We start from the raw sequence: 24,061 nt of genomic DNA, 5'->3' as shown, positions 1-24,061 counted from the left end.
CCGGGGTTGACGTGCTGTCAGTGGATTGAATCAAGGCATGTGAAGCGTCTGGGGTAAACCATGGAAAGCTGTGTAGGTATGTATATTTGCGTGTGTGGACGTATGTATATACATGTGTATGGGGGGGGTTGGGCCATTTCTTTCGTCTGTTTCCTTGCGCTACCTCGCAAACGCGGGAGACAGCGACAAAGTATAAAAAAAAAAAAAAAAAAAAACATTCAAAAACTTGTTGCTACTTAAGCCGAATGGGTCATCAAGCTGTTATAATACCCAACATAGGCTGAACTCATCGTAAGGAAGCGATTTAATATTGTTTTTACGTAGTTTTTTTTTTTTTTTTGTCTATGGTTGTTTTTATAGATTATTCAGTTACATTTTACAGTTAATTACATGAGCTGTAAGTGTAATGTACACACAACAGAAAAATGATATTTACCCTTAAAGTTGATAGGATGACATCATACCAGCCTCTTTGAAGTTCACTAGTGGTCATTCTGAGACTGTTGTCCGTGTGTACTGTACAAATAGATGATTAGTACTGTACAAATAGATGATTACAAAACTTCTCAGTAAGTCGGACACGTGCGAACCCTGTTGTTAAAATTAAGTTGACCGGCTGAAATCGCGAGGAATTGATCTATTCTTCGAATGTACAATAATATTCCCCATTTTTGACTTGTATAGTTGTCTTGACAGTTTTGTTTATTGAATTATAACATTCTTGAAGTAAACATTTATACAGGTGAGAATCGTTTGGAGCACTCAAACGACCACAGCGCCTCATGGTCGAGTGGGTTTTCTGAACTTATGGAAACTTGCCGAACTGGGTAATTTGGAGTTTTTGAATTATATAGAACGCCGTATGAAAGATGTTTCACTGTACCCGAAATAGCTACTTCATGCTCTTACTGCATTCGTTTAGACTATTCTGTTAATGTACACTTATTTTCAAGAACACCATGAACAAAACATGATGTGCCATATTTATGATTTTAATGTTAAGGATGACAGATATATACTAATGTTCCGTAACATTAATGTAATGATCTGAGCTTCATTTATGTGCTGTTCTCGTCTTTTTCTTATTCATAAGGGATAATTCAACTGTATACTCCCTCTTCCTTACAAACACTACTACTTAGCACATTGTCGGAATTTTTTTTTTTTTTTAAACTATTCGCCATTTCCCGCGTTAACGAGGTAGCGTTAAGAACAGAGGACTGGGCCTTTTTTGAAATATCCTCACCCATTCTTGTTTTGTCTGAAATATACTCTTATTTTCTAATGTCACTATCCTCCATTCTTGTTTTTGGTGATGAATTTCAGTAAATGTGGTTTACCACAATTATCTCATTTTTTTTTCTTGGCAGACTCTCCTCTACATGGGGATTATAAATCCACCGTGGGATAGATATGATATGTGTCTTAGTGGAGAAGCCATCTTGCGGGATAAAGATTATCGTCGACTTTTTTTGTCCGCAGTTGAACATGCAGATGATATCCATCTCTATTACAATATGGCGTCTTTAATACTCAAGGGGAGGTCCTTAGAAAGACGGTAAGGAGTTCCGATTTTGTAATTCACTGTTATCAGTTTTTTTTTTTTATTTCAAGGTACTTTGTGCCAGTATGGAATGGGGAGAACGAATGATAACTTCATATACCCTGTAAGAAGAATAGCATGGCACTTGTGATTTTGATTCCATTTATGAAATATTCTGATTCCTACTTCATTCATTTCAGATATGGTTCTTTGAAGTTCTTGATACTTCTTGTAGTTTTTACTGCAGCTACAAGCCTAACGTATGTTGGACTTGTTTGGGGAGCCACTGAAGCTTTTCATACTTACTCCTATATGAAACAGTGTGCAATTGGATTTTCAGGTTTGGTTCATCTTTTTCTGTTTTCCCATATCTGTTTTGGTTCAGTGTGGTCATCCAGCACAAAAATACTGTATGAGAAAGTAAAATATTTAACCACGAATTCTGTACATTGCCCCGAGATGTTTAAGGCAAAACATTATCATGATAGATACTTAGGAGAGAATTGGCAAAGAAATGTTATATTTTAGGATGATGACATCTATGAGTATATAATTAAGACAGGATATATTTTCATTCTGACATGCACATTACCAAATGCTGTCATATAGACTTGGATAAAGGACTAAGAACATGCTTAAAATGTATTAGATGTAATGACAAATGTACTATCTCTTGTCATAATTAAGATCGCTAAAGTAGGCATAAGAAATGCCAAGGAAGAAAACAGCTTGAGATGTGGCAAATTTCTTAGATATTGTTTTGAAAATATTCTTGGGTTGGTTAAAAGCTGATTTCAAGATTGTAGCAGCTCACTCACTAGTATACATCACATGGAGGGGTGCATAGAGACACTGTTTTTTAAGACCAAAAAGAGTTTAAAGTAACCAAATTAAATGTAGAAATTGAAAATAATATGATTTGTTCCTAAGGTAAGAATTATGATTTTCATGAATTTTTCTGTAATTGATTATGAAAGAAAATTTTATAGTAGGCTATTTAGATATATAATGTGAAAGATATTATTAAGATTACTCTAATGCAGGGAATTGCTAATGCAAAAAATGATGATAGGAGAGAAGGAAAACTTCCCGCATATTCCCTGCATGTTGTAGAAGGTGACTGAAAGGGGATGGAGCAGGGGCTAGAAGTCCTCCCCTCCAGTTTTGACTTTTCCAAAAGAAGGAACAGAGAATGGGGCCAAGGCTCAGTCCTATGTTCTTAACGCTACCTCACTAATGCAGAAATGGCAAATATGTATGGAAAAATTATTTTTTTATATTCTTTGTTATACTTAATCGCTGTTTCCCACGTCAGCAAGGTAGTGCCATGAAACAGACGAAGAATGGCCCAACCACTCATATACATATATGCCCATATACACTCATATAAACATATTCATACACAGATGTATACATATATACACATCTACATATTCATGATTGCTTGCCTTCATCCATTCCTGGCGCTACCCCACCCCACAGGAAACAGCATCGCTTCTCCCTGCTTCATTAAGGTAGTGTCAGGAAAACAGACAAAAAGGGCCACATTCATTCACTCTCAGTCTCTAGCTGTCATGTTTGATGCACTGAAACCACAGCTCCCTATCCACATCCAGGCCCCACAGACCTTTCCATGGTATACCCCAGATGTTTCACATGCCCTGGTTCAGTCCATTGACAGCACATCGACCCCAGTATACCACATCATTCCAATTCACTCTATTCCTTGCATGTCTCTCACCCTCATGTATGTTTAGACCCCAATCATTCAAAAAATTTTTTCACTCCATCCTTCCACCTCCAATTTGGTCTCCTGCTGCTTCTTGTTCCCTCCACCTCTGACACATATATCCTCTTAGACAATCTTTCCTCACTCATTTTCTCCATATGTCCAAACCATTTCAACGCACCCTCTTCTGCTCCCTCAACCATACTCTTTTTATTTCCATACACTTACCCTTTTATTACTTACTCGGTCAAACCACCTCACACCACATATTGTCCTCAAACATTTCATTTCCAACACATTCACCCTCCTCTGCACAACCCTATCTATGGCCCATTCCTCACAACCATATAACATTGTTGAAACTACCATTCCTTTAAACATAGGATTGAGCAGGGGAGAGTGGATGTGTTGGAAATGAAATGTTTGAGAACAAGGTGTAGTGTGATCAAGTAATGAAAGGGTAAGAATGTGTCAAAATAAAAAGTGTGTGGTTGAGAGAGCAAGTGTGTTAAAATGGTTTGGATATATAGAGAGAATGAGTTAAGAAAAGGTTGACAAAGAGGATATATGTATCAGAACTGAAGAGAACCAGGAGAACCGGTAGACCAAATTGAGGATGGAAGAATGGAAAAAGATTTTGAGCATTCGGGGCCTGAACATGCAGGAGGGTGAAAAGAATGCATTGAATATATTGGAACGATGTGGTATACCGGGGTCAATATGCTGTCAGTAGACTGAATTAGGGCTTGTGAAACGTCCAGGGTAAACCATGGAGAGGTCTATGGGGCCTGGATGTAGATAGAGAGCTGTGGTTTTGGTGCTCGTGTATAGATATGAATGAATGTGGCCTTTCTTCTTCTGTTTCCTGGTGCTACCTTGCTGACACAGGTGGTGGCGATGCTGTTTCCTGTGGGGTGGGATGGCGCTGGAAATGGTTTAAGGCAAGCAAGCATGAATATGTACATGTATATTTGCACTTATGTGCATATATATATGTATGTGTGTGTGAGTGATTATGTCTTTTTTCGTCTGTTTCCTGATGTTACCTTGCTAATGCAGGAAACGGCAATCAAATATGAAAAAAAATGTGTGCATGTATGTTTTTGTATGTCTAGATTAGTACTTTTTATTTTTCAGGTGTGCTGTTTGCATTAAAAGCATTAACAACTCACTATGAAGGCAGTGGTTTTCATTATGTACATGGAATCATGGTGCCATCAAAGTATGCTGTGTGGGCAGAGCTTTTTGTCATACACATTCTTGTACCTCGATCATCCTTCATCGGGCATCTGGCAGGTGAGTGTATCAGTGCATTGTTTTAGATAGGGTAGAGCATATACTATATCCTTTCATTATTTGAATACTTTCAGGATGGATTTCAGGATGCTTATGGCAAAGAAGTATTTATCTTCCACTTGTTACATATTCATAGTTTGTATTCTTGCTTAAGTATAATGTATCATCAAGTTTCTTTTAGTGACAAAGCTGTAGCATGATTGAATTTTGGAAAAAAAATTCAGCACTTGCCAGTACACATCTTCCAGAGTATTGAAAAATTTACCATTTAAGGTTTTTTTTTTTTTTTTTTTTTTTTTTTTTTTTTTTTTTTTTCCAGTCCCATTTTGTCTTATAGTGCAACTGAGAATAAGAATGATTTTAAATGCTTTGACAGAAAAGTCCATTTATAGGAAATGAGTCAAGTCTGTAGTTAGATCTATATAGTATGTATTTAGTCCCTATCATATATTTAGTCATATCAAAACTCTCATCTCTAATAATTTAGTTGATTGCACACATGGTCTAATCACAAGGATATGTTAATGCCAGTAGGTCATCAACTGTGATTTTACCTGTCTTCTTTGGTTTCAAGTTTGGCATCCTTTTTTATTATTTCTTAGAAAATCTTGAGAAATGAACCTCCATGTGATAAGAGGTGCTTCTAGCAAAGGTTGGGGAAGTTTTCCCTGTTCTTCAGGGACAGAGCTGTATGAGCATCTGAGGGAGCATCTACTCATTGGAGGATTAAAAGACTTTAACCCCTCAAAATAGTTGTATCCATGAGGATTTTACCTCCCACAGCCATCTTCAGTCATATGAGGCCAGCATGATCTTACACACAACCATACAGCAGCCTGCAAGGACTGTGAAGTCATAGCTTAGAGGTGAGGTGTCTGGTAGCACTTAGCCACTTCTTGTTCCTGCACTTCAGAGAAGTATGACCGACATCCTTTGTCTTCTAAGTTGTTTTAAGTCGTTTCTTGTAAGTCATAATAAGTTGCTGTAAATAAGTATCTATTAGCCTCATATGATTTATAATGGTTGAAGGAAACAAATCCATATGAACATACCTCATTTTGAGAGGTATTAATGTGTGACTGACAGCAGATAAGGATGATTTTCATAACAAGGTTCTTCTTGCACTCTAATCATAAAGCTTATTTCTTACTTGGAAGTAATCATATTGTGGGCTTCTTTCACTTTGTCCCATCCAAATTATATTCCTTTTGTTTGGGTTGAATGTCATCAACTATGTATCAGACCAACTTTGGAGTTGGTTTGTCTTTCTGTGGACACATTCTTATGAGCATGTAACTCTAGAACAGTATTTGATACAAAACTAAATATTTACACCATAGTTATCCATGGATATAATGAAGTCATTAGATTTTAGGGCGTGTACCTGTATGAATTTGCATATTATTTTGTTTTATTTTCTCAAGGGTTTAAATGATGGGAAGCTGAAACTTATAATATAGATGTATTTGACAAAGACAAATGTCATGGCATTCAGATATTTGCCAGGTAATAAGTTCATTATTTTTCTTTATGATTGGCAGTACATTGGGTGACACAAATATCTTTTATGCTATGTATGGGGCAGTCCTGTTTTAATTTTCATTTGTTGTTTTAACAGTTGGTGACATCCACCCAATTTTTCTTTCAGCCAGCTAGAGCATCCTTAATTAGCCCAAGACAGATGATGAGTACCATGGTTTCTGTTGAGGAAGGTCTTTCATTTGTTGAAGCTGATATTTTTACCCGTCACTGTCACTAAACCATTTAATGTGAGTGAGATAAAATCAGTGTTGGAGATTGATGCCTTTGCTTCAGTATGAAATGGGATCAAATTGTTTTTTTTCTCCAAGGTTCCAGTCTCATGCCAAAGCTATAGATTCTATGATAACTAGCTTGGCAGTCTTGTTATGACAATGGTTATTGATCCATATTGCAAACATCCATTGGCATGTAACCTGATATTACAAGATGGCATTATTATAGGATTGTTAGATATATGACTTTAGAATTTTTCCTCTATCATTTTAAATTTGATCTCTTCACAGGTATATTAGTGGGATCTGCTTATATTTTGGGCCCACTCAAGTTACTGGTAAATTCTGTGCATAGCATCATATCAGGACTAAATGCCTTTAATGAACCAGCATACACGCGAAGTACAGCTGGCCCACGTCCCCATCAAAGTAAGAATTAAAGTTTAGTTAAAAGTGAAATAAAAGTTTTATTATTAATTACCCAACATGTTAAAAGGGTCAAATGATGAGCTGAATAAGTGAATCATTGGTTGTGCTTCAGAATGACATTGAATATGTATATATGAATATCATTGCATTTTTTAAGTATTAATTGTGGCTAGTGTGCATGCCTCACTGGGGGCATGTTGAGTCAGAGTGTTCCAACTCTAGAAGTGTTATTACACACTACAATAAACACCTGTGGTGAACTCAGTCAAGTGCTATCTTCACCATATTAGTTTCCTAATATCTCAGCTACTTTAAAATGATAATATATTAAGCAGTGAATACCTGTACATGTATTCTGTTAATGTAGAACTTGAAGTTATTTTTGTACTCTGAAGCAGGAGATAGTTGGTGATTGATGCCACTTACCCTTTTTTTTCAGCCCCCTTTTATTTTCAGGGATACATCTGATATAAAAGTAGCTTATGTACTGTAATTTTTTCAGGACCATTTTCGCATTTTTTCATGATTGTTTTTTCAAACATTTGATCCAAAATATAAACTAATGATTTTTTATCATGTCCATCAACTATTCTTCAAAACTGAAATTAGATTATAAAGAATATCCCATTATGTTTGAAATATGGTGTCCAAAATTGTTGAAGAAAACTACAAATACTTTAATCATTCAGATGCAATTAATTGCATGAATTATGTAGAAAGAGCAACATTAAAAGGAGAACTGCCATTTTGTGTTCATGACTTGAAGTTTTGAATTACAGGGCCATCACCAGAATATTCAAGGCAACAGTATGGTTGGAATTTTGATTATGGCTCTCAGTACCAGGGAGAACAATATTCACAAATGAATGAGCCATATGAAGCTGGTAAGCATGACATTCATTATTTTTTAATAGTTTGTGTATTACGCTACAGTTCTTCAAGACAAAATACTGATCACAACAAAAACTTGTTTCAGTCATGAAACTGTCACATGCCAGCTATGCAGGGTTATGGGATACATTGCAGTTATGTGATGTCTGCTACTATAGACACCGAAAGCTGTCAAGAAAGTCAGTCGTGTTAGAAAAGATAAGGCGAGAATGGGACTTTTTAGATTTGAAATCAGAATTTGGCAGTGATCCATCATCTCTATTGTTCCCATTGTTTTCACTGAGACTCAAAATTTCAGACATAGCAAAGGTAAGAAAGTTAGGAGATTTGCATTAACCCTTTCATTGAAGTGGGCTTCTAACCCTGCTCTTATCTCTTGTTCTGTGGATTTTTGAAAATTCAAAAAATTTTAATAATTCTGATTTTGAATGTTGTCGTGAACAGAGTAGTTATCCTTGATCATGAAACTGTTAAACTCATTTGGATTAAGTGCTTTATAATATTGCTTTGAGGTGTCAGATGATGCATGCCTTCAGCTGGGGTAAGCCACTGCTGTCAGAACTATGAGTATATTATTGCATTTCTTTGCTTATGTTACACCAGGACAATAGTGTGTGTTAGTGTTTTAGTGGAAAGTTACCTTTTGTAAAGTTGTATTATCATCACTACACCAAAAAGGAATACGGTCTTGTTGAGGGATTTCTCATTCCAAAGGAGTCCATCATTCCCTTACTAGTGGATGTAGTAGAGCCTTGAAACTGCAGGAGCCCCATAAAGGGATACTTGGAGTATATAATTAAATAGAATTATTATCATAATTTTTCTCCACTGCCATGACAGTGCTATGTTCATGTGCAACTCTTAAGGGTAAGTAAACTTTAGAGGGAAAACATTTCCAGTCTACTTTGTAGCAGCACATGATGTATGGCATCAGACATGTACACTAAGATTTGCATTCCAGTACCATGAGGTATTTCAGAAAGTGGGAATTTTTATCTGTACCCTCTGTAAGGTATGGAGAAAAATGAGAGAAATCATAAATTTACCGGCTGCATTGAAAAGGATTAAAGAAAGAAGTTGATCATGACTGACTAGTCTCTTGTGATGTGAGAGTTTTATATAGTTAACTGACTGTAAGTAATTAAATTTCTGTGAATTGAGGGTACAAAATGGATTTTGATTTCAACACACTTTTGAAGCTAGACATGAAAATCTGAGGGTAAGGCAGCATGAAAATGTCTTAGTTTGGTGTGAGGTGGTGTGTTAGCATGGTGAGAATTCTATTTAATCAGGTATTTTGGTTCCTTCATTACTTTGAATCAATTAATATTTTTAGCTATTGACATATACTTAAGGAAAACATAACTGTACCACGTTCCAACTCAGCTTTCATGTGAATGACAGCTTTTTGTTTTATCCCCTCTTTTCTTAATGAGCAGTAGTTAGAAATTATTGAAGCAAAGGAATTAATTACCAGGTATGTATTGGCATGCTTTCAGCTTTCCTTGTCTAATAGGAATTATTATTATTATTATTTCGAGAGTTGTGCATTGTTAGTGTAACAGTTGCACATATTAGTTAAGTTTGTTAGACTTATTTCTAGATCCAGGCACAGTGCCCCATGAGTGTAAAACTCCCTCTGTGTATTGTACAAACATGTACTTTACACAAAAGCTTGAATCTCCTGTTATTTTCATATTTTCTGGTAAGATTCTTCCAAGAAAAGTATGTTGGCCACACCATTACAGCAGATAAGTTATATAATTTGACACCCATCAAAGCCACTCCGTATTACATCAAAAGTTTGTCAGTGGATGGAATACTGCAATTCATACTTTCTTTTCCTAGGCACCAAAAGGTCTCGCTTGTCTTGGTGAAATGTTTTAAGGAGCACGAATGATTGCATGCCTCCAGCTTGCCTTATCTTAGTCAAGTAGTGGGATGAAGACTTAAAAGGTTGTAATCATTGATAATCAGTCAGTCTATGGAAATGATGCCAATGGGTCATAATCTTTAAAGGCTAGAATCCCAGATATTAAAGGCATAGTTAAGGCTTTTTGTGTGGTAGGAGGACAAATGAAGATGTTATGGGATACTTACAAAAAATATTTCTTTAATTTGATTAATTATCAAAGGTATGTAAAGTGAGGGAGTCATAGTAAGTGATTTGGTGAAAAGAGAGGCAGCAGTGAAAGCCTTGCATGAGATAAAGTGTTGCAAAGTGGATGAGACTGTAGTTGAATTTCTTAAGAAAGGGGGTGACTGTGGTGTTCTTTGTTTACTAGGATTGTCCTCGTGTTTATGGATTCTGGTAGAGTGCCTGAATGTAAACAGAATACTTTTATAGTGTCACTGTATAAATGCTAGGGATACAAAAGGGAATCTTTGAATTACGGAAGTATACATTTGTTGAGTTTAATGATAAGTTGTATGGGTGAGTGGTGATTGAAAATATGGTTACATGCACAGATCAGATTAAGAAAGGAGCAGTGTGGTTTTAAGAAAGGTAGAGGAGCTCTGGATCAGATGTTTGCATGTTTGCCTAGAAGAATTTGTGTGAGAAATACTTTGAGAAGCAGGATCTTTATGTGGCATTTATGATAATGCAACAGGGAACTGGTGATAGGAAAGAATGTAGATGACGCTTGCATGGTGGAGTGTTTGTTCCATCTTTAGTGATGTAGCCACCACTCTAAATGAGTATATTATATTATGAACTAGAAAGTTTTTTTCTTTCTTTCTTCTTCTTCTTCTTCTTAAAGACAGCATTAGAAGTAATTTGGTTTGTATTGGATTTCAGATGGTGATGGAGCATCTAATCCTCTTCCTAGTGAAGAAGAATTGCGGCAGCGTAGGTTATGGAGGTTCCAGTATTGATATTCAAAAAACAAATAATTTTCTGTGTTACAGAAATTTCAGTTAGGTTGTGACATGATATACTTATAGATTTTCTCTAAAATTTTCTGTTGTGTTTTGTTTTAGTGACAAGATGAAATTTGCAGCCATTGTATTAGTGTCAGTGGATTAGCTGGCAAAATCCTGATAAAAAAGATGCAAGAAAATTGAAACTGACAGTCTAAGTAAGTAGCCCACTGTCTTACATTTAGATGAGGAATGTATTTGTGTGAACTTTTATGTTAGAGTTATTACACTTGAAAACACCAAAAGTTATTTGTTGTACAGTAGCTGTGTTTTATTTGCTTGCATTCTTTCCTGTACTTATTAGTGATCTTCAAAGAGGTTTCTTCATCAACATTTATTACTGATAGAGAACCTAAGCTGTGTCGGGATGTCTGATCTGCGCACAAAGGCAGATAACCCTTAGTTAATGAAGATTTCTCTCTTCAAGGTTATGTGCTTTGACCATGCTTAGGGGAAAATAATTATAAGATAAAGAGAATCCTCATTACGTGATGATCATGGCATGTGAATGCTAGAAGAAAATACATATGACTAGCTTTTCTTTTACTGTTATATTGTAATTCAATGTATGTAAGACTCATAGTGAGGTGCCTGAGCATTGGTGAATGCTTGCATAGTGTCATAGTACAAAGGCAAAGGGGATAAAAGTGAGTGCTCATATTACAGAGGTATAAGTTTGTTGAGTATTCCTGGGAAATTATATGGGAGGGTATTGATTGAGAGGGGGAAGGCATGTACAGAGCATCAGATTGCGGAGGAGTAGTGTAGTTTCAGAAGTGGTAGAGGGTGTGTGGATCAGGTGTTTGCTTTGAAGAATGTATGTGAGAAATACTTAGAAAAGCAAATGGATTTGTATGTAGCATTTATGGATCTGGAGAAGGCATATGATAGAGTTGATAGAGATGCTCTGTGGAAGGTATTAAGAATATATGGTGCGGGAGGCAAGTTGTTAGAAGCAATGAAAAGTTTTTATCGAGGATGTAAGGCATGTGTACGTGTAGGAAGAGAGGAAAGTGATTGGTTATCAGTGAATGTAGGTTTGCGGCAGGGGTGTGTGATGTCTCCATGGTTGTTTAATTTGTTTATGGATGGGGTTGTTAGGGAGGTGAATGCAAGAATTTTGGAAAGAGGGGCAAGTATGCAGTGTGTTGTGGATGAGAGGGCTTGGGAAGTGAGTCAGTTGTTGTTCGCTGATGATACAGCACTGGTGGCTGATTCATGTGAGAAAGTGCAGAAGCTGGTGACTGAGTTTGGTAAAGTGTGTGAAAGAAGAAAGCTGAGAGTAAATGTGAGTAAGAGCAAGGTTATTAGGTACAGTAGGGTTGAGGGTCAAGTCAATTGGGAGATAAGTTTGAATGGAGAAAAACTGGAGGAAGTGAAGTGTTTTAGATATCTGGGAGTGGATTTGGCAGTGGATGGAACCATGGAAGCGGAAGTGAATCACAGGGTGGGGGAGGGGGCGAAAATTCTGGGAGCATTGAAGAATGTGTGGAAGTCGAGAACATTATCTCGGAAAGCAAAAATGGGTATGTTTGAAGGATTAGTGGTTCCAACAACGTTATATGGTTGCGGGTGTGGGCTATGGATAGAGTTGTGCGGAGGAGGGTGGATGTGCTGGAAATGAGATGTTTGAGGACAATATGTAGTGTGAGGTGGTTTGATCGAGTAAGTAATAATAGGGTAAGAGAGATGTGTGGTAATAAAAAGAGTGTGGTTGAGAGAGCAGAAGAGGGTGTTTTGAAATGGTTTGGTCACATGGAGAGAATGAGTGAGGAAAGATTGACCAAGAGGATATATGTGTCATAGGTGGAGGGAATGAGGAGAAGTGGGAGACCAAATTGGAGGTGGAAAGATGGAGTGAAAAAAATTTTAAGTGATCGGGGCCTAAACATGCAGGAGGGTGAAAGGCGTGCAAGGAATAGAGTGAATTGGAACGATGTGGTATACCGGGGTCGATGTGCTGTCAGTGGATTGAACTAGGGCATGTGAAGCGTCTGGGGTAAACCATGGAAAGTTCTGTGGGGCCTGGATGTGGAAAGGGAGCTATGGTTTCAGGCATTATTACATGACAGCTAGAGACTGAGTGTGAACGAATGGGGCCTTTGTTGTCTTTTCCTAGCGCTACCTCGCACACATGAGGGGGGAGGGGGATGTTATTCCATGTGTGGCGAGGTGGCGATGGGAATGAATAAAGGCAGTGTGAATTGTGTGCATGTGTATATATGTATGTGTCTGTGTGTGTATATTTATGCATACATTGAGATGTATGGGTGTGTATATTTGCATGTGTGTATATGCATGTGTATGGGGGTGGGTTGGGCCATTTCTTTCGTCTGTTTCCTTGCGCTACCTTGCAAACGCAGCGACAAAGCAAGATAAATAAATAAATAAATATATTGTATTATACTTAGTTGCTGTTTCCTGTGTCAGCGAGGGAGTGCGGGGAAGCACATTTATGTACATAGATGCCCATACGTGCACATATGCAAATATATGCATTTCAACACACACACACACACACACGCTACCTCACACACGAGGAGGGAGGGGGTTGTTATTGTATGTGTGGCAAGGTGGCAATGGGAATGAATAAAGGCAGACAGTATGAATTATGTACATGTGTATATATGTATATGTCTTTGTGTGTATATATATATGTATATGTTGAGATGTATAGGTATGTATATTTGCATGTGTGGACGTGTATGTATATACATGTGTATGTGGGTGGGTTGGGCCATTCTTACGTCTGTTTCCTTGCGCTACCTCGCTAACACAGGAGACAGCGACAAACCAAATAAATAAATGAATATAGTTTTCAAAACAAACAAAGCATCAATCTAGGCATATATGACCTGTACCCTCTAATTATCAAAAGAATTGTGAACCTGTGAAAGTTCATAACCTAATCCACGATATGACCCTTTAGGTGGTCACAATTCGTACCTGATCTTTAGCTGACCCTCACCTGATAGGGTCAGCAGCCTTACCTGGCCCATGTGTCTGCAAAACCTTCCTACATTTGTTCTCTCTGTATCCTGGATGAAGTGAATACTAATGGAAGTGTTTGAAGCTTTGTGTTTCATTTTCCACATGACTATCATTTTGTACCTATTTCACTAATTTTTTCCACATGCCATCGCTGCTTCTCTAAATACATCCCATTCCTAACCCACTCCCTTCTCTTCATTTGCTCTCACCTTTTGCCATTGTACACTCACTCTCTCCTAGTATTTCTTTACCCAAGTTTCCTTACCATGCTCACTTCCTCTCACCATTCTCTTCTACCCAACATTCTCCCCTCTTTTTTGCATTTCAATTTCTTAAAGAGGAAATAGAGTACAAGTCAACTGGGGAGTGCTCATCCTCCTTGAAGGCTCAAGTTTGGGTGTCTGAATATGTGTGGAAGTAACCAAGATAAGAGGAAAGGAGAGGCAGTATGTTTGATGAGGGAAACCTGGATGTTCTGGCTCTGAGTGAAATGAAGCTCATGGGTAAAGAGGAAGAATGGTTTGGAAATGTCTTCGGAGTGAAGTCATGCTGTTAGTAAGAGGACAAGAGCTAAGGAAGGAGTAGCACTAGTCCTGAAGCAGGAGTTGTGGGAGTGTGTGATAGAGTGCATGGAAGTAAATTCGAGATTGATGTTGGTAAAACTGAAAGTGGATGGTGCGAGATTGGTGATTATTGGTGCTTATGCACCTGGTTATAAGAAGAAATATTGTTAGAGGCAAGTGTTTTGGGAGCAGCTGATAAGTGCATCAGCAGTTTTGGTGCACAAGAACAGGTGTTAGTGATGGGTGATTTGAATACGAGGGTGAGTAATGTGGCATTTGAGGGTATAATTGGTGCACATGGGGTATTCATTGCTGTAAATGGAAATGAAGAGCTTGTAGATTTGTGTGCAGAAAAAAGACTGGTGATTGGGAATACCTGGTTTAGAAAGAGAGAGATATGGAAGTATACAAATGTGAGTAGGAGAGATGGTCAAAGGTCATTATTAGATTACATATTACTTGATATGCGTGTAAAAGAGAGATTCGGATGTAAATGCGCTAAGAGGGGCAGCTGTTGTGATGTCTGGGTGAGTAAAGGTTGACATTAGGATATATTTGTCAGATGTGGAGGGAACAAGAAGTGAGAGACTAAATTGGAGGTGGAAAGATTGAGTGAAAAATATTTTGAGTGATTGGGGGCCTAAACATAGAGTGAGAGGCATGCAAGGAATAGAGGGAATTGGAACAACTTGGTATACCAGAGGCAACTTGCTGTCATTGCACTGATCCAGGTCATGTGAAACGTCTGGGATAAACTATGGAAAGTTCTGTGGGGCCTCGATGTGGATATCGAGCTGTGGTTTCGGTGCATTACACATGACTGCTAGATACTGAGTGTGAACAAATGTGGCCTTTTTTGTCTATTTTCCTGGTGCTACCTCGCTGAAACAAGGCTAGTGATGCTGAATGCTGTTGGGTGTGGTAGTACTGGGAATGGATGATGACAAACATTAGCGAGGTAGTACCAGGAACAGATGAGAAAAGGCCACATTTACTCTAATCCAATCTCTTGCTGTCATATAGTGCACTGAAACCACAGCTCCTTATCCACAACCAGACCTCATAGACCTTTCCATGGTTTACCATAGCTCAGTCCAGGGACAGCATGTCGAAAGCTCAGACTTGGATTTTAATGTGTGTGGATGTAACCAAGAGGAGAAATAAATAGTATGTTTGAGGAAAGAAACCAGAATTGTCTGGCTGTAAGTGAAACACAGCTTAAGGGTAAAGGGATGAATGATTTCTAAATGTCTTAGGAGTAAAGTCGGGTTGTTGAGAGGACAGGAGTTAAAGGAGTAACACCACTGAAGCAGGAGTTGTGAGAGTGTTTGAAAGAGTGTAAGGAGGTAGCTTTTGGACTGATGAGTAAAAATGAAAGTAGACGGTGAGACAGGTGATGATAAGTGCTTATGCACTTGGCCGTGAGATCATGAGAGGAAAGTGTTATGGGAGCAGCTAAGTGAGTGTCAGTAGTTTTGATGTAAGAGGCAAGGTATAAGTGATGGGTGATTTGATTCTCTGAGAATATTAAGTAAATAATAAAGATGAAATTGTACTTCCTGAGTTATAATGATAACGGGTATGTCGTAATCCATGAGGAAACAACCGTTCAGGTATGGTGGCTGAAGATACAAGAGAACATGTATACGAAGCGTTCAAGAAAGGGTAGATACTAGACAATAGATTTCCCACAACGAGTTGTAAACTGATGTAATAGTCTGAAGAAGGGGATGAAAGGAGGTTGTTACCCTAAACCTTTTTAGGAAGATAATGGACATGGGTATTCAAGTCATAAGTCAATCTTTAGCCCAGAGAAACTTTATATGTAGGTGACAAGACAGGTCCCTTCATCAACGATTCCGTGATGAAAGGACTAGCAAGAAAACTATGCATTTGAACAAAGAACCGGAAAAGCCGAAGGAAGGATGAGAAGAAAACGAACGTGCCACTCCCTTAGGTGCTTTGGAAACATTGAGAATCAGTACGAAAATCCCTCTAAGATTCATTACCTATGAAATAAGTTATTAACAAAGTTAATGACGTAATCGTACATTGTTTTACAATAACTGTAGGTAATTTCAAATCGAAAGGTACAAAGAGAACTACAAGCGTAAACATTATTTGTATTACATTATATGAAATGAATGATGGAAAGTAAGATGATCATATTATAATTTCTTATATTAAATCACAACAGATTTCAGTAATAAACTGCATATAAACTACTTTAAAGTTCGGTAGCATCTTAAGTCGCTAATCCCTAGCTCGATAAGCAGATGTGTGTACACTGCTGCGTTAGTTGGGTAGCTAATTTGGTGTCATTGTTTCACCCGCTTACTTCATTTGTCACTCATAAACGACGAGGATGTATAACAGGTAATGATAGCATAGTAGGAATGATCTGGAGAGGGTATCATGGCTGTGGGTAGTAAAGGAAGGGTGTGGTAAGAGGGCGAGCATCATCGGAGGCAGCGTCTGCCCGGAGCGGAGATCAGTTGTAAGACAGTTGTCTCCTCCCACCACGCCGCCTGTAGCTGCCCACTTATGTAATACCTCATCTGTCACTTAGATCACAGAGACGTTGAAGAAAGATTACGGGGCCTTAGTTCGGTTTAGCTCTGCAACGAAGGTAGTTTTTGGGGAAAAGACTGATTTATGTTTTACGTGAGTGATGGAGTTTATTTTGGCAAGGTACATGGACGATGAACACGTTTTATTAGTTTAGTTTCAGATTGATTTGATGCCACAGAGTATAGATTATGGACAATATTAAGATATAGGTGAGCTAGCTATAGAATAGAATGCCTTCACAATGACTAAAAACTAATATTCAGTAGCTAAGCACAATTACTAGCCCCAGTTGAAGTGTTAAGGTTAGTTATAATCACGTTAAGATCATCAAGTGCTTTACATTGTTTTTAACTGTACACTGCTTTTTATCATTTCAGATATGCATGTGGAAGATTGATTTGTCTTATTGTTTTGTACTGATTGATACTGAGTAAGGCAGTAGTATGTTGGGGAAAATGTTGGGTTGATTAGTTTAAAAGTTAATAAAACACTTATTAAAGACTTATTAAAGACTCGGTCTTCCTTGTGATCAAGATTTAATCTTAAGTTTGATATTCTGGTTGAAATATACCGATCAATCCCATGATTGAGTATTGTTCTGTTGCCTCCAAATGGCGTCATTAAGATCATGCAGCAATTAGACATGCAGTCCCTAGCTGTAGGCATATTTCATGTTGGTATATTTCTAAGATCATTCTTCTAGTAAGCAAGGTTAGGTAAGGTTTATTGATCATCTTCATGTATTCTACCTACTTTTTTACTCATTAACCCTGTATTTTCCCTGATATGCCATACTGTATCCTCATTGTTATTACTTTATCATACATTGCTAAAGAAAATGCTCAACTTGATTTTCCACGATTTTTATTTCATTTTTTGAATACACCTCTACCATTGTAGGATACAGTCACTCAGTATCCAGAGCTAAAATGGAGCTGAACTAGACTCTTACAGAATACTGGTACCAGTAAATATTGAAGGTTGTGACAGAACCCTAGTATTTGTCAGGGTGTATCAGAATAACATGTAGCATGCCATCAAAGTTGTATCAGATGTATTCAGATAAGTTGTTATGGTAGTATTTGTTATAAAAAGACAAGTAAGAAAATATGATAATTTTGCCGTAAAGCTCTTATTAATCTTATGAATTGAAAGAATACTATTAAATAAAAAAGAAACAACTAGAAAACAATGCATATAGACTATGATTTACCTGGGGAGAAATAAAAAGTGTTGTGGATTATATTGGTAAGATACTGAAGTGCTCCAAACAACTTGATGCATCTCCCCAGGTGGTGTCACCTACTTGTTTGTACTGTGTCTTAGTGCACTTGAATTTTACATTAGGATAAAATCAACCTTATATAAAATATCTCCAATGCTTTTGATGTGTATGTAATTTCATTATGGCATTTTTTGTGATTATAATGTGTATTTACTAGTTTTTTGTAATGATCTCAGCCCATTCTTACAATCACTAAAATCATAGTTGAGCGATGATGTATTGATTGCTAGCTTGCTTGATTATTTGTCCAACTTCAGTGCAACCATGATAGCTTAAATGCGTAAAACAAAATTTACAAAATATGAAATGATGACAGCTGTCACTCTAGCCATTTTGATAGGTAAACTTCTGTCAAGGTGGTTTTTAAGATTGGGTTGGGAAGGCAGTTGTTTAGTGCGTGTCAGGGCATTTTGATGTATGTGTTTTTGTCATTGTTGTGTTTGTTGGGTGATGGAGAATCTCAGAGTAGAGGTTTCTGGTTAGGTGTTCTCAGACTGTTACCATACAACATCAACCATGCATTGTTATTGGCCTCTTAGCTTCATTAGCCTTGTGGTCTGTTTCTGTCTCCCCTACTGATGAAGTGATACAAGATGATCTCACTGGAAACATATGTCAAGCAGACACACTAGAAGCCACACCTGTAACAGATTAGTGGAGGGAGCTATCTGGTGGACCATCACAGAGAGAAGGTAGGAGGAAGCATCTTTAGTGGGACTAATGTACTTGCATCTTATGACAGCCATCTGTAATGTCCCTGTGTAAGAGCAAGAAACATGTCATTCCTTGTTCAGGAGTATCGATTGTCTTGTAATTTATAAAAAAAATCAAAGGTATACGACATGTATTACTAATGTATTTGCAATATTTTACCTAACATAAAAGAAAAACAAACCAAGTACATTATAAATCATTTTGATGGCTATACTATCGATCACTACAGAAGTCTGTGGAAACAAAACTACTAAAAGGCCCATGATTTTAAGCATACAAGAAAAGATAATTGATGAGTAAACAAACTTCTTTAAACAAAATTACAAAAGTTAGACTCAGGCAAAGTCATAAAGACCACAGCATCAGTGCAGTGAACTTTTAGTTGTCTAGCCCAGCCTGCCAGATGCATTACCACAGACCATGAAGTCTAAAGAAAGAAAAGAATACTTACAGCTCATGTCATCCAGAACAAACAAAAGATAAGGATACATTTATGACATTTTTGCAGGGCAGAAACAGTCAAAAAGTGAAAAAAAAGAAAAAACTGACTGATGAAAGTAAAGGTCAGCAAATTTACTGTGTAGAAATGTGATGAAAGTAAAGGTCAGCAAATTTACAGTATAGAAATGCGAACAAGAAAATGAGGAGGGTTGGAGGCCGGAAGGCACCACCACAGTTATCATGCTAGTGAGATAACAGACCAGGGCAGTTTGGTTTATGTTGGGTCTCAGATGTCAGGATGGTCAAAAAGGGTAAAACCCTGTTTGATACACCTTACTTTAGGGAAAAAGATGATGTTTTAATCCCTGTGATGGCAAATGCTCTCAAATTCTCAGAGGACTTTTTCTGAAGATGAGAAGTATTTTCTGACAAAATCAGTAGAAAGCTCTTTTTGTTTATCACCCATATGCTTCTTCAGTTCATATCTGTATAGGTAAGGAGCATGTTCTCTGTTTCTTGCTGTTATTCTTTTTTTTTATGTATACATATTCACCATTTCTCACATTAGCAAGGTAGGTTTAAGAACAGAGGACTGAGTCTTTGAGGGAATATCCTCACTTGGCCCCCTTTTCTGTTACTGCTAATTCTGTTCGCACTGATCTTGATACAGTTTGGATTATATTTATATAGTAATTTCTTCTGTTATGTGAGACCCTCTTATCATGAACTTATGCCCTCCCATATATTTTCATTAAATCAACTGCTTTTGTAGGATAATGTTTGATTTACTGAATGTGGAATCTGCCTGATGATGAATTTGCTGTCACAGTACCCCAAAGATATCTGATCATTCCTCATATATGATGAAAATTATATTTACAGGGCTACCTAACTAACTGAGTTTGAAAATAATTAGTGGTCTTTTTGATAATGGTTTCAGATTTCTTTTCACTGCTGCAGATTGTAAGAAAAGAAATGTACTACTGTTTAATCGGGAGAAAATCACTTGTGATATAAAACTGTCTATCTTTATTTGAATGATTATATTGCTTGAGACCAGATTTTTTTATTTTTTTCAAGAAAACTATATATGGAAAAAGTAGATCTCAACAATTCAGTGACCTTTGCTCAGTACTCATAATATTGTACTAAGGATCATGTGAAACAAGTGTTGTATAGGTAGATAAGTTAATTAAGTACTTAGAGTGTTTTTCAAATTCACCAAAGCATAGATATAGTAATCAAGTAGTACCTTTAGTGACTAATATAAGACAGAATTATCATAGAAATATTACTTTTCTTAGTATGTCCTGACTTCTCTCTTTGCAAAATAAACTCAATGAATGCCCATTCAAAAAAGCGAAATCAAAAATAACCATTTTTGATAAAAAAAAAAAAAAGATTCTGATCCTGCTTCTTTTATAACCAGGGCAATTTTTGAATCCTTAAGTGTAAAGAATATTGCATCTACGTGAAGAAATCTCTTGTTGGATAAGAATATCTTAAAGTAAAGGGGAGTGAGTGGTGGGATGAAGAAGTAAGATTATTATTGAAAGAGAAGAGAGAGGCATTTAGACGATTTTTGCAGGGAAAAAATGCAAATGAGCGGGAGATGTATAAAAGAAAGAGGCAGGAGGTCAAGAGAAAGGTGCAAGAGGTGAAAAAGAGGGCAAATGAGAGTTGGGGTGAGAGAGTATCATTAAATTTTAGGAAGAATAAAAAGATGTTTTGGAAGGAGGTAAATAAAGTGCACAAGACAACGGAACAAATGGGAACTTCAGTGAAGGGGGCTAATGGGGATATGATGTGAGAAGGAGATGGAGTGAGTATTTTGAAGGTTTGTTGAATGTGTTTGATGATAGAGTGGCAGATATAGGGTGTTTTGGTCAAGGTGGTGTGCAAAGTGAGAGGGTTAGGGAGGATGATTTGGTAAACAGAGAGAAGTAGTAAAAGCTTTGCAGAAGATGAAAGCCGGCAAGGCCGCGGGTTTGGATGGCATTGCAGTGGAACTTATTAAAAAGGGGGGTGACTGTATTGTTGACTTGTTGGTAAGGTTATTTAATAATGTATGTATGATTCATGGTGAGGTGCCTGACGATTAGCGGAATGCTTGCATAGTGCCATTGAACAAAGGCAAAGGGGACAGATGTGAGTGCTCAAATTACAGAGGTATAAGTTTGTTGAGTATTCCTGGTAAATTATATGGGAGGGTGTTGATTGAGAGGGTGAAGGCATGTACAGAGCATCAGATTGGGGAAGAGCAGTTTGGTTTCAGAAGTGGTAGAGGACGTGTGGATCAGGTGTTTGCTTTGAAAAATGTATGTGAGAAATACTTAGAAAAGCAAATGGATTTGTATGTAGCATTTATGGATCTGGAGAAGGCATATGATAGAGTTGATAGAGATGCTCTGTGGAAGGTACTAATAATATATGGTGTAGGAGGCAAGTTGTTAGAAAAGCAGTGAAAAGTTTTTATCGAGGATGTAAGGCATGTGTACGTGTAGGAAGAGAGGAAAGTGATTGGTTCTCAGTGAATGTAGGTTTGCGGCAGGGGTGTCTGATATCTCGATGGTTGTTTAATTTGTTTATGGATGGGGTTGTTAGGGAGGTGAATGCAAAGGTTTTGGAAAGAGGGGAAAGTGTGCAGTCTGTTTTGGATGAGAGAGCTTGGGAAGGGAGTCAGTTGTTCGCTGATGATACAGCGTTGGTGGCTGATTCACGTGAGAAAGTGCAGAAGCTGGTGACTGAGTTTTGTAAAGTGTGTGAAAGAAGAAAGTTGAGAGTAAATGTGAATAAGAGCAAGGTTATTAGGTGCAGTAGGGTTGAGGGTCAAGTCAGTTGGGAGGTAAGTTTGAATGGAGAAAAACTGGAGGAAGTGAAGTGTTTTAGATATCTGGAAGTGGATTTGGCAGAAGATGGAACCATGGAAGTGGAAGTAAATCATAGGGTGGGGGAGGGGGTGAAAATTTTGGGAGCATTGAAGAATGTGTGGAAGTTGAGAACAGTATTGCGGAAAGCAAAAAGGGTATGTTTGAAGGTATAGTGGTTCCAACAATGTAGTATGGTTGCGAGGCATGGGCTATGGATAGAGTTGTGCGGAGGAGGGTGGATGTGCTGGAAATGAGATGCTTGAGGACAGTATGTGGTATGAGGTGGTTCGATTAAGTAATAATAGGGTAAGAGAGATGTGTAGTAATAAAAAGAGTGTGGTTGAGAGAGCAGAAGAGGGTGTTTTGAAATGGTTTGGTCGCATGGAGAGAATGAGTGAGGAAGATTGACCAAGAGGATATATGTGTCAGAGGTGAAGGGGACGAGGAGAAGTGGGAGACCAAAGTGGAGGTGGAAAGATGGAGTGAAAAAGATTTTGAGTCATTGGGGCCTGAACATGCAGGAGGGTGAAAGGTGTGCAAGGAATAGGGTGAATTGGAACGATGTGGTATACCGGGGTTGACGTGCTGTCAATGGATTGAACCAGGGCATGTGAAGTGTCTGGGGTAAACCATGGAAATTTCTGTGGGGCCTGGATGTGGAAAGGGAGCTGTGGTTTCGGTGCATTATTACATGACAGCTAGAGACTGAGTGTGAACAAATGTGGCCTTTGTTGTCTTCCTAGCACTACCTCGCACACATGAGGGGGAAGGGGGTTGTTATTTCATGTGTGGCAGGGTGGCGATGGGAATAGATAAAGGCAGACAGTATGAATTATGTACATGTGTATATATGTATATGTCTGTGTGTGTGTGTATATATATATATATATATATATATATATATATATGTATACGTTGAGATGTATAGGTATGTATATTTGCGTGTGTGGACGTGTATGTATATATATGTGTATGTGGGTGGGTTGGGCCATTCTTTCGTCTGTTTCCTTGCGCTACCTCGCTAATGCGGGAGACAGCGACAAAGCAAAAATAAATATTAATAAATTTTTTATCCCTGGGGATAGGGGATTAAGAATACTTCCCACGTATTCCCTGCGTGTCGTAGAAGGTGACTAAAAGGGGAGGGAGCGGGGGGCTGGAAATCCTCCCCTCTCGTTTTTTTTTAATTTTCCAAAAGAAGGAACAGAGAATTGGGCCAGGTGAGGGTATTCCCTCAAAGGCCCAGTCCTCTGTTCTTAATGCTACCTCGCTAACGCGGGAAATGGCGAATAGTTTAAAAGAAGAAAAAGAAAAATTTTTGTGAAATTAAAAAGACATCTCTGTTAGACTTCCATTGCTTTGGATGACCTATTGTATGTGGCATTGAGTATACCACCTTCAGAAAAAGGATGAGTTAAGAGTGGAGTCCAGTTTGTCTATATGGATGAAGTCATTAAGAATGGGCCTCAAGTTTTTCATTAAGGTCTTTCATCCATGTGAGTATGCTCTTTAATGCTTTTAGAGTTTTACTAAGGGACAAGCATTGTCTGGTCTCAAGCAATAAAAACTGCTTTATCATTGAAGAAATATCCCTGTGAGCATATTGTTATTTTTCCATGCCTTACCTTTTCTCCCTTCCTATTGCAAAAAACATATTTTGAGTTGTGAGGATAACCAAAGGCACATTCCACTCAGTAGTGAACAGTATGCATTGTAGGCTGGAAGGCACCTTTTGGTTCACTGCACCTTAAACATCATTTGCCACATTAGCTACACATGGATATAATTTTTTTGTGTGTGTGCATGTGTGTATGGGGGAGGGGTTTGAAGGTGGTGTTTGATTCCATAGTGAACAAGTGCTGTTAGGAATCTGCCTCTCGTAGACAGTTTTTCATAGTTCAGAACCAAGAAATCTTGTGATTGGGAGAACACCCCTTACATATACATATTCATATACTGTAATGAACTTTTACTTTTCAGTATAAAGGAAACTCTAGTAATGTAGCAATTACCACATCACTCATGATGTATACATCATAATCCTAGCTGAAGATACTGTATT

At 37.8% G+C, this 24,061-nt stretch overlaps 2 protein-coding genes across 6 annotated transcripts in view; both read left to right on the top strand.

The window, feature by feature from the left end:
* Window positions 1-13,636, top strand: part of LOC139765691 (rhomboid-related protein 4-like) — a 34,597-nt gene extending 20,961 nt beyond the window's left edge. Inside the window, exons 3-8 of one of the 2 annotated variants that reach the window (XM_071693452.1) lie at window positions 1,371-1,558; window positions 1,744-1,883; window positions 4,410-4,568; window positions 6,614-6,751; window positions 7,531-7,635; window positions 10,443-13,636. In XM_071693452.1, coding sequence (XP_071549553.1) covers window positions 1,371-1,558; window positions 1,744-1,883; window positions 4,410-4,568; window positions 6,614-6,751; window positions 7,531-7,635; window positions 10,443-10,519 — 807 coding nt within the window. In that variant the 3' untranslated portion in view covers window positions 10,520-13,636. The remainder of the gene's footprint in view (window positions 1-1,370; window positions 1,559-1,743; window positions 1,884-4,409; window positions 4,569-6,613; window positions 6,752-7,530; window positions 7,636-10,442) is intronic. The other variant, XM_071693453.1, reaches the window with a different exon arrangement.
* Window positions 13,637-16,359: 2,723 nt separating this feature from the next.
* Window positions 16,360-24,061, top strand: part of LOC139765689 (glycoprotein-N-acetylgalactosamine 3-beta-galactosyltransferase 1-like) — a 47,031-nt gene continuing 39,329 nt past the window's right edge. For 2 of the 4 annotated variants that reach the window (XM_071693449.1, XM_071693445.1), the window contains exon 1: window positions 16,360-16,494. The gene's annotated coding sequence lies outside the window, so the exon portion shown is untranslated. The other 2 variants (XM_071693446.1, XM_071693447.1) reach the window with 2 other exon arrangements.

Source organism: Panulirus ornatus, chromosome 55 (genome assembly GCF_036320965.1).
Source record: "Panulirus ornatus isolate Po-2019 chromosome 55, ASM3632096v1, whole genome shotgun sequence".
Classification (NCBI taxonomy): domain Eukaryota; kingdom Metazoa; phylum Arthropoda; class Malacostraca; order Decapoda; family Palinuridae; genus Panulirus; species Panulirus ornatus.
Note: the sequence above shows the minus strand (reverse complement) of the source record. Positions and strands in the feature narration are given on the sequence as shown.